Source organism: Sorex fumeus, unplaced genomic scaffold (genome assembly GCF_029834395.1).
Source record: "Sorex fumeus unplaced genomic scaffold, SorFum_2.1 ptg000126l, whole genome shotgun sequence".
Taxonomy (NCBI): Eukaryota; Metazoa; Chordata; class Mammalia; order Eulipotyphla; family Soricidae; genus Sorex; species Sorex fumeus.
In genome coordinates, this window is record NW_026606183.1 from 5,749,096 (window position 1) to 5,763,422 (window position 14,327).

Below are 14,327 nucleotides of genomic sequence, written 5' to 3' on the forward strand. Positions count from 1 at the left end.
GGAGTCTAGAGATCACTTTCTGCTGTCCTGCCTGGCCCCAAGTCACCCAAACTTCCCTTGTCCGCCACCAGAGGACACCAGCTGGTGAGATTTGGCAACGGGCTCTGATGAGCCTTGACCTACATGCCGGGTTTGCAGTTGTTCTTTATTTTTGGCATGTAGCAAAGGAGCAAAGCCTGTAGGAAAAGCAGCGAGATATTCTATCTCGTCAGGAGTGCCTGCTCGGGTATACTTCAGTCCTCTGTTATTTCCTCTCCCCAAGGGACTCTGGAACCTTCAGGATTCTGGCCACTTTCACTCAAAAGCTTTGAAAATCTGGTGAGTAGCTGGACCAGTGACAGACAGTAGCCAGGTAGCGGGCAGAGAAAGGGAGAGTCTGGGGTGGAGAAGAGAAAAACCCTAAATCTGCAAGATCCTCTTCTGCCCTCTCTAAGGGCTAAGAGAGTGGGAGTTTCTCTTGAACACCCAGCCTGGGAGTTTGTTGATAGAAAGAAGTTTTCTGTGACTGGTTTTTTTTTTTGACTTTGTTGAGGGAAAGATGTTATATTTCATGAAGAACCGGGCTCTTTCTCCTTATTTTCTAAAGGTGTTGGGAGAATGTGGGTGGACGAAGTGAGAGGCACAAAGTCAGCCCTTCGGGTACACTTTAGAGCAAGGAGGTGGAGTGAGGTAAAACTTCCCCACCAATGCCAGTAGAAGCAAGTCAACCGGAACTTGGGAAGCCGGGGATGCAGCCTCCAGACCAGAAGAGCATTTGGGACCAAATACAGATAGACCAGGAGCCCAGAGAGCTGGTTCTGGGGAGAAAGTTATAAGAAGAGACTCGCTTCTACCCATCTTTGGGGATGGGTAGACAGAGGGGGATGTCCTCAGGAACTTAAAAGGACTGGCCAAGTAATGGGCTTTTTTTTTTTCTTGGAAAAAAAATAATCGTGTGCTTGGTTGCTGGGTTGGGGTTGCCAGCAAGGAGCCCGCGGCTGGCAGGGGGGAGTGTTGTTGTTATTCTGAGTCTCCCTCTGGTAACCAGGCACCCAGCAGCAGGCCCAGGAATGGGCGGCCACGTGACTGCTCAGCACACTGGCCACCCAGACAAGTCTTCCCGGGTCCAGAAAGGACGGTAAAAGCGGGGCTGCAGGTGGCCTTGCTAAGTGGCAGCCTCTGTTTCGCGCCTCTCTTCCTGCTGGTGGATGATGGGCGCCTGTCCTCATCTGCTCTTCAGGTACCTCAGGGGCCTCTCTGTTCCCAACGCAAAGCCACCGGCTCATCCCCTCGGAGCCCATTGCTTAGTGTTACGGCTAGTGTTGCCCCTCAGGCCTGCCCTAGCCAGTTGGGTGAAAGACATGACACTTTCTGCTAGTAGCACCCTGGACCAAAGGGTTACAATGCAACCATCAACTCACATTTAGGGATCAGTACTGACTACGTGCCTGTACTTGGGCAAAAGGGACACCTTAGAGTAAATCGGTGTCACGGGGAAGATGATGGCACAGACTGACAAATGTTACCCAAGGCTGGGCCCACGACTGCATTCTTCAGAACGCTCTACAGAGTGTGAAGGAATACAAGACTGTCTCAGGGACTAAGTATGAGCGTCCTGGTTAAGAATGAGTAGGGGGGCTGGAGTGATAACGCAGTGGGTTGGGCGTTTGCCTTGCACACGGCCAACCGGGTTCGATTCCCAGCATGCCATATGGTCCCCCAAGCACTGCCAGAGTAACTCCTGGTGCAGAGCCAGGAGTAACCCCTGAGCATCACCAGGTGTGACCCAAAAAGCAAAAAAGAATGAGTAGGAAGAAACACTGAACCTGGAAGGAGGGGGTTGCTCATGGTAGGACAATTCTCACTGGGAGGGATGAAAAGAAGCTAAGCATGCTGTAGACCTGGGTTCGATCCCTGGCACCCCATATGGTCCCCTGAGCCTGCGAGGGGTGATCCCTGAGCACAGAGCCAGGAGTAAGCCCCGAGCACTGCCAGCCATGGCCCTAAAACCAACCAAACAAAAGTAAGTTAAGGGAGAAGTATTTTACTTAGGCAAAATTGTGAGATTTCTCACTTTGGGCAAGTTTTTTTTTTGAGGGGGGGTCACACCCCAAATACTCAAAAGTTTTTATGACTCGCTGCCTGAGGGATTCTCCTATAGGGATGAGGGTCCATACTTTGGTTGTGGATCAAAGCTGGGGATCCCACATGCAATGCTCATACCCTCAGTGCCCCGAGCCATCTCCCTGCCCCAGTTCTTCACATTTTCTATAAGAGTAGCACTGTCCTCCTGTTGTTCATCAATTTGCTTGAGTGGGCACCAGTAACGTTTCCATTGTGAGACTTGTTGTTACTATTTTTGGCATATTGAATATGCCACGGGGACCTTGCCAGGCTCTGCTGTGTGGCTGGCATACTCTTGGTATCTTGCTGGGCTCTCCAAGAGGGACGGAGAAATCAAACCCGGGTCAGCTGTGTGCAAGGCAAACACCCCACCCGCTGTGCTATCGCTCCAGCCCCTTTCTACAAGAGTAGGCAGAGGAAAGTCAGAACCAGCATATCTCGTCAGAGTTGAAAACAAATTGTACTTTAATCTGTCTTCTGCAGTTTCTCTGTGGTTCTTTCTGACCTGCCGGGCTCTGTAGCATGCTGCTGTCTCAGATTCTGCTTTGGGCCAAGGCCTGGTTGACCAGCTACCAGGATGAAGCAAGCCTGGCATTTCCCAATGCACTTTCTCAATTCTCAACGCTTATTTTAAACATTCACTAGAGGTCCCACCAATGACTAAGAAAGTGTCAGCTCCCAAACAGCTTAAGATTATAGCTAAAATATCACTGCTCTGTGTAAGAAAGTTTTATTTTTCAGAATCTGAGGGCTTCCCAGAAGAAGAAACCAAGACAGAAATTTTGGGGAAAACTACATTAAAGTAAGGAAGCATTTGTTTCTGATGACATATGGCAATCCCTAAAGTCCTGGTGAACAAGAAATGCATATTTAGATCCTTAATAAAGACATAAAAGATTTTAGGTGTGAGGAAACACAAGTTAAGAAATAAAAACTTGGGCTGGAGCGATAGCACAGCGGGTAGGGTGCTTGCCTTGCACGCAGCCAACATGGCAACACAGGTTCGAATCCCAGCATCCCATATGGTCCCCCGAGCACCGCAGGAGCAATTCCTGAGTGCATGAGCCAGGAGTAACCCCTGAGTATCGCTGGGTGTGACCCAAAAAGAAAAAAAAAAAGAAATGAAAACTAGAGGGGCTAGAGAGTTAGTACAGCGGGTAGAGCACTTGCTTTGCACATGGCTGACCGGGGTTGATCCCTGGCATCCCATATGGTCCCTCAAATACTATCAGGAGTGATTCTTGAGTGCAGAACCAGGAGTAACCTCTGAGTATTGTCAGATGTGCTCCAAATAGAAGAAAGGAAGGAAGAAAGGAAGACAGGAAGGGAGGGAGGGAGGGAGGAAGGAAGAGTCCTCCACACTCCACCCCCCCCAAAAAAAAACTCTGAAATACACCTCCTCTGTTAATTTGTTAATTTGATTGATTCTGAGTATTCTAATCAATTCCAATTTATTGATTTGATTAATTCTGAGTATTCTGAGGGCAGGAAGGCTGACACTCCTCTCTACCTCCCTCAGGGTGCTTCCGAGTCCCCTCCAGTCGCTAAGCATGACCTGGGACGAGGTCCTGCCGGACTCACACTCCGCACAGAGTTTCTACGAGAACTATGAACCCAAGGAGATCCTGGGCAGGTCAGCCCGGCCCGCTGCTCACGTCCCCTCAGCACAGTGCCCTTGGCATGATCCGTTTGCGGTTCCTGCCTCCCTGAAGATAAGTGGGATAAGCTAGATAGGGCTGGAGCGATAGCACAGCGGGTAGGGTGTTTGCCTTGCACACGGCCAACAAGGCTGACCCGAGTTCGATTCCTCCGCCCCTCTCGGGGAGCCTGGCAAGCTACCGAGAGCATCTCACCTGCACGGCAAAACCTGGCAAGCTCCCCGTGCATCGGGAGGACAGTGACAGTGATAAGCTAGATAAGCCCAGAAGAGCTTCCCAGTGCTGTAAAACAGACACATTTCAACCACCTTGGGTGGGGCCTGGGGTTCCGTGGCCCCAAGGAGTTCTTGGCTTCTAACTTGGGGGCCAGAGAGAGCCCTAAGATCAACCTTGCCACCAGCTCCCTCCTTCCTGAAGTTTCTTCATCCTACCAGGGCCTAGACCAGCCCTATGACCAGCCAGGGTTCCTCCTGGGGTGACAGTCCCCTGCCCCTATGTCTCCTTGGCCCTTAGGGGTGTTAGCAGCGTCGTCAGGCGCTGCGTCCACAAACCCACCCGCCAGGAGTATGCAGTGAAGATCATCGATGTCACCGGTGGGGGCAGCTTCAGCCCTAAGGAGGTGCAGGAGCTGCGGGAGGCCACACTCAAGGAGGTGGACATCCTGCGCAAAGTCTCGGGACACCCCAACATCAGTGAGTGAGACTGTCCTAATGCTATTCTCGTGGGGCTGGAATGATAGTACAGTGGGCATTTGCCTTGCATGCGGCTGACCCGGGTTTGATTCCCAGAATCCCATGTGGTCCCCTGAGCACTGCCAGGAGTAATTCCTGAGTGCAGAGCCAGAAGTAACCCCGAGCATCATTGGGCGTGACCCAAAAAAGGAAAAAAAAATGCTGTCCTCGTGAGCCTTGGGTGGCCACCAACAGGGTGTATTGAGATTTACAGCTCACCTCAGTGTGTCAGGCCTTCAGCGCTGTCCTGGCCATTTCTGGACAGAGAAGAGCTTCCAGGTGTGGTAGGGAGTGAGCTCCTGGGGCCCACTACTCCGGGAACTTTCGTTCGGTACCATCCTGGCATCCACTGCGGCTTCTCCTTCAGTTCCCGGCCCAGATCCCTGACTCCCCTAACCAGACTCCTCTGTTACCTGAGACAAGGTACTATTTCTATTTCAGTCCAGCTGAAGGACACTTACGAGACCAACACTTTCTTCTTCCTGGTGTTTGATCTGTAAGTACCCAGTCCCACAGCCAGCCACACTCTGGGGCCTATTGTGTCCCTCCTTTGCTTTGTAGGGACCAGCATCCGGTTGCCTACACTTTAGATAGGATCACACTCTTGGCGGATGAGCACCTGGGATCATTCAGAACCCCTGGAGTTTTTTGGTGTTGTTTTTTTTTTTATTTTATTTTTGGGTCAACCGGCAATGCACAGGAGTTACTCCTGGCTCTGCGCTCAGGAATTACTCCTGGCAGTGTTCAGGATATTATATGGGGTGCTGGGAATCGAACCTGGGTTGTCCACATGCGAGGCAAACACCCTACCCACTGTGCTATCACTCCAGCCCCCCGCTAGAGTTTTCAATCCTTGGTCCTTTAGTCCTGGCTCCCTGCTTTCAGGAGCAACTTTCTCATTGGCATTACAGGGGCCATAACAGCACAGGAATTGTTGCAATATAAATGCTAATTATTAACTACAATGATGATGGTGGTTATTCTTTACTTATTCTAGTTTATCCCTAGCCTCGTGTAAAAACTTTTACAGGAAACAGATCAAGCAATTTGACTACATTTCCTAATTTGAGTATGAATTCCTATACATCTGTATAAAGTAGAATAGCGAATGAGACGAGGCTTTAGACACAGTGGTCAGGGAAGACCAGACGGAACCTTCAACGGGATTGAAACCAAGATCTGGAGCGCAGGACCCAGCAACGTGAGCACCAGGGTCCTGGGGATGGGCTTGGCATGTCTGAGAACCAGCCAGGGTGCCAGGGTGGGGGAAGCAGAGAAAGCCTATGACGGCAAAATGCAAAGTCCAGATTCTGCAGGCATTTTAGTTATGGCAAGAGCTCCAAGGGCAAAAGCGGGAGAGTGGGAAAATCTGACTTTGAAAAGGATCCTGCAAATGTTAAGAAAGCGGGAGTGGAAAGTGGGGAGCCAACATACTGAAACAAGAAGTTTCCGGCCAGGGAGACAGTGGGAGAGGTTTTATGAGCATCATCCTTTCACCAATGTGTCTGTGACAGTCCCTCGCTTCTGTACTGTTGGACTTTCTATCACCAAGCTTTTTGCTCAAGGGACCCATGGGTCCTTTATTAACTTTAAGAGTCTTTTGGGGGGTTGGAGCGATAGCACAGCGGGTAGGGCATTTGTCTTGCACCCAGCCGACCCAGGTTTGATTCCCAGAATCCCATATAGTCCCCCGAGCACTGCCAGGAGTAATTCCTAAGTGCACGAGTAACTCCTGTGCATTGCCAGGTTATGTGTTTGCCTTGCACACACCTGACCTGAGTTTGATTCCCAGCACCCAATAAGGTTCCTTGCATACCAGGAGCACTCCCTAAGCACAGATCCAGGAGTTAAGCCCTGAGCACCATGAGGTGTGCCCCCACCCAAAACACAATTTTTTTTGTTGTTGAGAAAAGTGATACTGACAGCTCTATCTCTATAAGCATCACAAAGTACTCAGTGAATCATACATCCAGACTTCATATCTTTATTCAAAATGGTTGCTAGGGCCAGAGAAATAGAACAAAAATTAAGGTGCTTACTTAGTTTTGATAATCCCCACACTGCACAGGCTTGATGTGGCCCCTAAGTACTGCTGGATGTGACCCAATAAGCTCCACACACACCCACTCCCACCTTATGATGAAAAAAAAAAGGCAACAACAATAACAGAAAAGGCTGCAGGGGAGCTAGAGAGATAGCTAGAAGGACTAACCTTAGCATGTTTTACACGTAGGAGCCCCAGACTTGATGCTCTGTATCACATGGTCCCTGAGCATAACCAGGAGCAACTCCCAAGCACCAAGCTAAGAGTAACCCCTAAGCTATGCTGGGTGTGGCCCAAAAATCATCAATGAAAAAACTGTCAGGGAGGGAACTTCCCCCATCCTCCACCACCCTCAGTCTGCACTAACAATGTAAATGCCTGCTGCATGAATCACTGGGAAAGGGGTGATTTGATTCCTCCACAACAGGACGGGGGTTACTGGAGTCAACTGTTCAAGCAGATTTCATATAGTTATAACATTTTACACTCTCATCCTACTGAAAGTGAGCTGTGTTCTTGTACTCAACATGACATAACCTAATTTGGTGCGTGCATATTTGGTGCAGACATAACCTAATTTGGGAAGGTAGGGCCCTGCAGTCAGCGGTATACACTGGCAGCTCTTTTTGGCTGCTGGGTTGGAGATTAAGGGTTAAGATACTGGCCTTGTATGTGGCCATCTGTGGTTCAACAAGCAGCACCATATGTGGTCTCCTGAGCCATGAGTCATCCCTGAGTACCAAGACAAGAGCAGTTTCTGAGCATTGCTAGGTATAGCCCTGCAACCAGCCCCCACCCCCAAATCATTTTGTTTTTTACTTTATTAAAGCACTGTAACAAAATTCTTCACCAGTATCAACTTTTCTCCACCAGTTCCACCTCAAATCTTTTTGTTGCTACTGGTAATATCTCTCCTAGTGTCTTTTATTTCGGGGGGGGGGGGGGGCAAGCAGATACACCTTGCTATGCTCAGGGGTTACTTTTGCTTTTGCACTCAGGAATTACCCCTGGTGGTGCTCAGGGGACCACATGGGATGCTAGAGATGGAACCTGGGTTGGCTGCGTGCAAGGCAAACACCCTCTCCACAGTACTATCATTTTGGCCCCATCTCTCCTAGTGTCTTAAAAACAGAATTTAAATGATAAAAAGTGCTGCATACATTATCTCTGAGGAAGGCTACCTCTGTAATGCTAGGTTATATCCTCGAAATCCCTCTCCCCGGACCCATGAAGTGTGAGCCCTGGCACCCGGGAGTCCCACTCTGGAGGGTGGGCAGGCAGGGACAAGGTGTACCTTTCCTATTTAGAAAGGATCACATGGCCAATAATATCTTCAGACTTGACAGCTGCCCCGGCTCTGTTTAGTGTCCCTGGGGTAGCTCAAATGTCTCTAACCTTTAGAGAACTTGCTTGGAAAAGCATTTTTAATGTTTCCCTGTTTGGCCCTCTGAGTCTAACTACATTGCTCTAGTTGAGAGCTCTTCTAGATCATCCCAAGGAGTGGGATAGTTGAAATGCTTTTTGTTTTTGGGCTATCGCCAGCAAGGCTTAGGGTATTACTCCTGGCTCTGTGCTCAGGAATCACTCCTGGCAGTGCTCGGGGGACCATATGGGATGCTTAGAATTGAACCTGGGTCTGCTGCATGCAAGGCAAGTACCCTTCCCACTGTAACATCACTCTGGCCCTATAACACTTTGTTTTTTTGGACCACACCTGATGATGCTCAGGGGTGGCTTCTGGCTTTTGCACACAGGAATTACTCCTGGCGCTGGGGAGGCTATATGGAATACCAGGATCAAACCCAGGTCAGCCATGTGCAAAGCAAACACACTCCTCACTGTACTATAGTTTCAGCCTAAAACATTGTTGTTTTTGTTTGGGGCCACACCTAGTAGTATTCAGGGCTTACTTCTGGCTCTGCACTCAGGGGTGACTCCTGGTGGACTCAGTGAACTATATGGGGTGCCAGGGATTGAACCGTAGTTGGCCATGTGCCAGAAAAGGGCCCTGTCTGCTATACTATTGCTCTGTACCACCCCACCCCACCCCACCCTACCCCACAATTTGTATTTTTTTTGTTGCTAGAGATCAAGCCTGGGATTTACACCTGTGAGGCATGTGTTCTGCCAGTGAGCTACCTCTCTGCCCTGAGGGACAGTTCTCTATCCTGGTTCAGCCAACTTTGCTCCTCAAACACTTGTACTGCTACTTCTTTCTATATATTGTCATGGGCTGGAGCAATAGTATAGCGGGGAGGGCATTTGCCTTGCACATCGCCGACCCGGGTTTGATTCCCAGCATCCCTTAATGGTCCCCTGAGCACCGCCAGGAGTAATTCCCGGGTGCAGAAGCCAGGAGTAACTCCTATGCTTTGGATTAGCTGTGTAACCCCTGGTGTGACCACCCCCCCAAAAAAAAACGCAAAACATGCATATTTTGTCATGGAGATCAGGACACTCCTTATCCTCCTAACCCTTCCATACCCCGGGAGCCCCTCAATGCGAGACCATCTCACTTCTCAAGACTCTCCTGCTCCTTCTATCTCTAGTCCTCCAAGACATTTTACTCACCCTGCCAGGCCTTGACCTTTTGTGAAGGGTGGCCCACTCTGCTTCTAGCAGCACTAGAATGGGAAGCAGGGAAAGGAGGTCTTACAACACCTCTAACCTCGCAGGATGAAGAAAGGGGAACTCTTTGATTACCTCACTGAGAAGGTGACCCTAAGTGAGAAGGAAACCAGGTAAGGTTGCAGTTCCCCCTCCCCCCGCTGGGGCACTGGCGGCGCTGTGGTGTGCAGCTGGTCGACCAGGAGTGGCTCATGCCCTTTATGGCCTCCATCCCTCTGGCTCAGTGGAGATGGTCGCCCAATTCTACTCTGGCTGGCACAGGTCTTCTCCCTGCCTGTCATCTAACCCAAAGAGCAGGGATAACATTTTCGGGACTGGGGAGAGAGCTCAAAGGGCAGGAGGCCCCAGTTCGATCCCTGGCAATACAGAGTCCCAAGCATCTCTGGCAACGACCCCTGAGCACTGCACTGCTGATGTGGCCCCCAAACAATCTGCCATCTTCCTTCCAGAAAGATCATGAGAGCCCTGCTGGAGGTGATCTGCACCTTGCACAGACTCAACATCGTGCACCGGGATCTCAAGCCTGAGAACATCCTCTTGGACGATGACATGAACATCAAGCTCACAGACTTTGGTTTTTCCTGCCAGCTGCAGCCAGGAGAGAAGTTGCGAGGTCTGGTTGGCATGACCTTGGCCATGCTGGGGGCTCAGGCTCTCACCAGCTCTCTCGGGCACAGAAACTGCCAGGATTTCTCTCCTGGTCTCACCCCGCCATCTCAGAAGTCCCATCTCAGGTGTTTCTTCATGTCAGGGCTGAGTTACAAGGCCGGGCGGCAGGAGAAGCACAGGGAACCCACAGGAGCCAAGTGGAGAAGCCGGGAGTCAGTGCCAGGAGAGTTGTGACCCAACTACATTTCTGTGGCCCTTTTTTTTTTCTTTTTGGGTCACACCCGGTGATGCACTGGGGTTACTCCTGGCTCAGCACTCAGGAATTACTCCTGGTCGAGCTCAGGAGACCATATGGGATGCTGGGAATCGAACCTGGGTTGGCAAGGCAAATGCCCTACCCGCTGTGCTATCATTCCAGCCCTAGCCCTTCCTCTTTCACGGCCGTTGATTCTTGCAGAGGTCTGCGGGACCCCCAGTTACCTGGCCCCCGAGATCATTGAGTGTTCCATGAATGAGGACCACCCGGGCTATGGGAAGGAGGTGGACATGTGAGTGCACTGGGGGAAGGTGACCCATGGGGAAAAGGGTATACCCACTGCCAGGAGCCCCTGGCTGGGGATTTGGGGGGGGGGGGCGCCGAGGGCCTAGCGTGACCCCGCCCCCGCCAGGTGGAGCACCGGGGTCATCATGTACACCCTCCTGGCCGGTTCCCCGCCCTTCTGGCACCGCAAGCAGATGCTGATGCTCAGGATGATCATGAGCGGCAGCTACCAGTTTGGCTCTCCGGAGTGGGATGATTACTCGGACACCGTCAAAGACCTGGTGAGGCGCCAGGCCTGCGGGGTGGAGCGCGCACAGGCTACGGGGCGGAGGCCTGGGGGGGGGGGGCATAAGAGCTGCTGTGGACCCTGCCTCCGCGTTTGCCCAGGTTTCCCGCTTCCTGGTGGTGAGTCCGCAGGGCCGCTGTACGGCGGAAGAGGCCTTGGCGCACCCCTTCTTCCAGCAGTACGTGGCGGAAGAAGTGCGGCACTTCAGCCCCCGGGGCAAGTTCAAGGTACTAAAGCCCGGCCGGGGCCCAGGGCGGGGGCACGTCCACTCCAGACCCTTCTGTTTGGTTTTTTTTTTTTTTTGCTTTTTGGGGTCACATCTGGCGTTGCACAAGAGTTACTCCTGGCTCATGCACTCAGGAGTTACTCCTGGCGGTGCTCAGAGGACCATATGGGATGCTGGGAATCGAACCCGGGTTGGCCCTACCCACTGTGCTATCGCGCCAGCCCCTCCGAGCCTGGGGGCTGTGCTCCCAGGGCCCCTGTGCCCCCTCCATCCCTGAGGATGCTGGGGGAGGGGGCAGGGGTCCTCGACTCAGCACTGGCGTCCTGCAGGTGATCCTTCTCACCGTGCTGGCCTCCGTGCGCATCTACTACCAGTACCGCCGCCTTAAGCCCGTGACCCGCGAGATCGTCATCCGAGACCCCTACGCCCTCCGCCCTCTGCGGCGCCTCATCGACGCCTACGCGTTCAGGATCTACGGCCACTGGGTGAAGAAGGGGCAGCAGCAGAACCGGGCAGCCCTGTTTGAGAACACACCCAAGGCGGTGCTCCTCTCCCTGGCCGAGGACGACTACTGAGGGTCAGCGGCAGGCCAGGCGGGCTGGGGGCAGCAGAGGGTGGACCACAGGCCTAGGAGTGAGAGTGGTGAGGCCACTACCCTCCCGCAGAGCAGGACCCGCACATGGGGTGAGAATAACAGACTGAGCCACACGCCCAAACACCATGATGTGCTGGACCTTTAAGGAGACTTTGTCTCCAGCACCCGGTGTTACCAGGTGTTACCAGGACCGTGTTAGGAGAATCTCAGGGTAGCGGTCACTTGAGAGCAAGAAAGCCGCCGGTGGGTCTTTCTGGAGCACTATTCGAGACTCCTCCGGACACACAGTTCTGCCTGGTAAAATCTTCAGTTCTGGAACTTTTACTCACATTGCATTTTTATCTCTCAATTGTTGTGGGGGTCGTGAGAGCTATACCCGGTGGTGGTTGGTGTGTTTGTGTGCGCGTGTTGTGGCACTCGGTGCTGGGGACTGAACCCAGGACCCTGCACATGCAAGAAGGTGCTGTACCACTTCAGCCACACGCCTGGCCCTAACACTGCTCTTTAAAGCACCTGTGGCACTTGACGTGACAAGAGATTTCAGAAACTAGATTTCTTCAGGAAGCATATGAAGCGCCACAAATAAGGCAAGTACAAGCAAAGATTGTCCTTTTGCAGCAAGCTGCTGGGAAGACGAAGAGAGATCCTGCCTCAAGAAAACACCTTTACAGTTAATATTTGACAACTCAGAGGAACACTCAGCTCCCAGCCACAATCCGTGAGTCAGGCGTCTTGTCCAAGGTCAGAGTCCTTTCCCTCCTGCCGAGGGATGGTCAAAGGGGAAGGTCATTTCTGAGACTGACGCGTTCGGACATTGGCTGTGTTTGGAATAAGGCCAGGAAAGGCCACGAGGCCCCGGCACGGCTGCTCACAGCTCCTGTCGGCCTGCATCGGCAGCACAGCGGAAGCCCAGGTTGTCTGAGGCTGAATCTGGCGTGTTGCCCATCCTGTCATCAGAGAAGGAAAGAGACAACGGACTTTTTGAGAAAAAGCTGTTTGGAGCCTTACCCAATTTCCTGCCCAGGCCTCTGTGGTCGGACATCCAAAGCCTAGAGAGGACCTGATCTAGAACGCCACCTGGTGCAAACATGTGCCACGCATGTGTGTGCTACTCCTGAGGAAAGGGGATGAGAATGGATCGTGGGGGCAGGAAGGAGAGTTCGGAGGTGAAGGTTCTCGCTGTACCAACCCTGGTTCAACCCCTTGCACCACAGGTGAACCCCTGAGCACAGAGCCAGGAGTAAGGCCAGAGCATTGCCACCAAGTATGGCTCCAAAATAAAATAGCAAATAGGAAGGAAAAAAAATGCCTGTGGGATAAAGGAAGAGCAACTGAGAGTGACCTTGAGAGATTCTACTGGGCGGCAGGTAGAAGAATAGCTAATACCTTAGAATAACTCATTGGAAAAAAGACCACTCTGTAAGAAACGAGAATATGACAGCACCAAACAACACTGTAGATTTTCCAAAGCACCTCCCTATAGCTCTTCTTGTGAGTACCGGAAGGTGGGGTTTGACCACCAGTACAGAGAGGAAGATTCCCATGCCCTGTCCAAGGCCTGTCACTGGCCCCAGCATCACCAAATGGGCAGCAGAGCTGGTTTCTAAGTCGGATTTTTTCATTACTGTTGTAAAAAAAGAAAAAAAAAACAAAACAAAAACCCAGAAAACTAGGGGCTCAGTGTGTCAAAGGAAAGGCCTTCTCCAGTCATTTTGGAATGCAAGAGCAGGAACTGCAGGGAGAGTGATGAAAATTAACCTACAAATGAACCAAGGACAGAATCCGAAAGGAAACCTGGGACCCTGGAGCTCTACCATGTGTTGTCACCATCTGTGGGGAATAAGCAGCAAACTGGATTCCATCAGAAGTAAATGAAATACTCCAAATAAGACAAATGCAAGCACAGACTGTCCTTTTACAGTTGGGAAAATAAAGCTAAATCCTGCCGAAAACGACCTTTACAGTTAATATTTGACATCTCAGAGGAACACTCAGTTCCCAGACATATCACGGAAGGGCCTCCGTGAGCCTGTTTATCCTTGATTGAAAACAAGACAATGATTTTTCACGTGTCTACTTAGTTTTGAGAGTCAGTGTATCCATGACACCTGCCCATAACCGGCTAGAATAGACATTACACTTTCTTCCTTCCACATACCCATTGTGAGAACAAAAGGAGAAACCCAAATAATGAAGAGACTGAACACAAAAAAATAATTAAGATACTGAACACAAAGTCTCCTTTGGAGTTAAGAGCTGGCAAGAAAAGGTACCAGCTGCCCAGGGCTCTTTTGCTCTTCAAAGCAAGTACTACTCGCTTTAGTTTCGCTATCTGCAGGAGCTGGCAGTGCCAATACAGTACCAGGTGTGACTGCCAAAATAGAACAAAAAACCAGGGGCTGGAGTGATAGCACAGCGGGTAGGGTGTTTGCCTTGGACGCAGCCGAACCAGGTTCAATTCCCAGCATCCCATATGATGCACCACCAGGGGTAATTCCTGAGTGCAGAGCCAGGAGTAACCCCTGTGCATTGCCAGGTGTGACCCCAAAAAGAAAAAAAAAAGAGCAGAAGATGCAGAAATGCAGAAAATGATCCAGGAGGCCAGGACTCAGCCCCCAGCTAGGCAAGCCCTTACCTGGTGGTAACTCGGGCACGGTGATTGGCAGAGCCATCTGCGGTGTCAATCCAGGATGCCCCCCGGAGGACACGCATGTCCTGGGCGGCAGGCAGATAGGAGGAAGCTGTCCACTCCCAGACGTTGCCCACGAGGTCATAGAGTCCTGAGCACGGCAGGCGAGTCAGTTCAGAGGACGGAGGAGCACCACACCCACCTCTTAGCATCATCCAAAGCCCCCTCCCCCAATCAGGTCCCTGCCCACCAATCAGGTCCTGAACACTGACAGTGG

The 14,327-nt window shown here is 51.5% G+C and overlaps 2 protein-coding genes across 4 annotated transcripts in view; one reads left to right on the forward strand and one right to left on the reverse strand.

The window, feature by feature from the left end:
- Nucleotides 1-13,328, forward strand: PHKG1 (phosphorylase kinase catalytic subunit gamma 1). 2 transcript variants are annotated; one of them, XM_056137654.1, is made up of 11 exons: nt 1-318; nt 2,845-2,905; nt 3,623-3,736; nt 4,275-4,453; nt 4,934-4,988; nt 9,212-9,277; nt 9,614-9,777; nt 10,231-10,321; nt 10,442-10,595; nt 10,702-10,827; nt 11,156-13,328. In XM_056137654.1, the coding sequence occupies exons 3-11, from the start codon at nt 3,654-3,656 to the stop codon at nt 11,399-11,401; spliced, it is 1,164 nt and encodes a 387-aa protein (XP_055993629.1). In that variant the 5' UTR covers nt 1-318; nt 2,845-2,905; nt 3,623-3,653; the 3' UTR covers nt 11,402-13,328. The 2 variants fall into 2 exon arrangements, with proteins under 2 accessions (XP_055993629.1, XP_055993630.1); XM_056137655.1 differs by lacking the exon at nt 2,845-2,905.
- SUMF2 (sulfatase modifying factor 2) overlaps nt 12,177-14,327 on the reverse strand; it is a 16,924-nt gene continuing 14,773 nt past the window's right edge. For both annotated transcript variants that reach the window (XM_056137657.1, XM_056137656.1), the window contains 2 exons: nt 14,057-14,201; nt 12,177-12,368 (listed from right to left, as the gene is read on the reverse strand). In XM_056137657.1, the coding sequence (XP_055993632.1) occupies nt 12,290-12,368; nt 14,057-14,201 (224 nt within the window). In that variant the 3' untranslated portion in view covers nt 12,177-12,289. The remainder of the gene's footprint in view (nt 12,369-14,056; nt 14,202-14,327) is intronic.

Excerpts from the sequence above, each read along its gene's own strand:
- PHKG1 (XM_056137654.1), top strand. The coding sequence starts at position 3,654 with ATGACCTGGGACGAGGTCCTGCCGGACTCACACTCCGCACAGAGTTTC. Across the intron at positions 9,278-9,613 it reads CTAAGTGAGAAGGAAACCAG|AAAGATCATGAGAGCCCTGC; the intron begins GTAAGGTTGCAG and ends TCTTCCTTCCAG. Across the intron at positions 10,828-11,155 it reads GCCCCCGGGGCAAGTTCAAG|GTGATCCTTCTCACCGTGCT; the intron begins GTACTAAAGCCC and ends GGCGTCCTGCAG.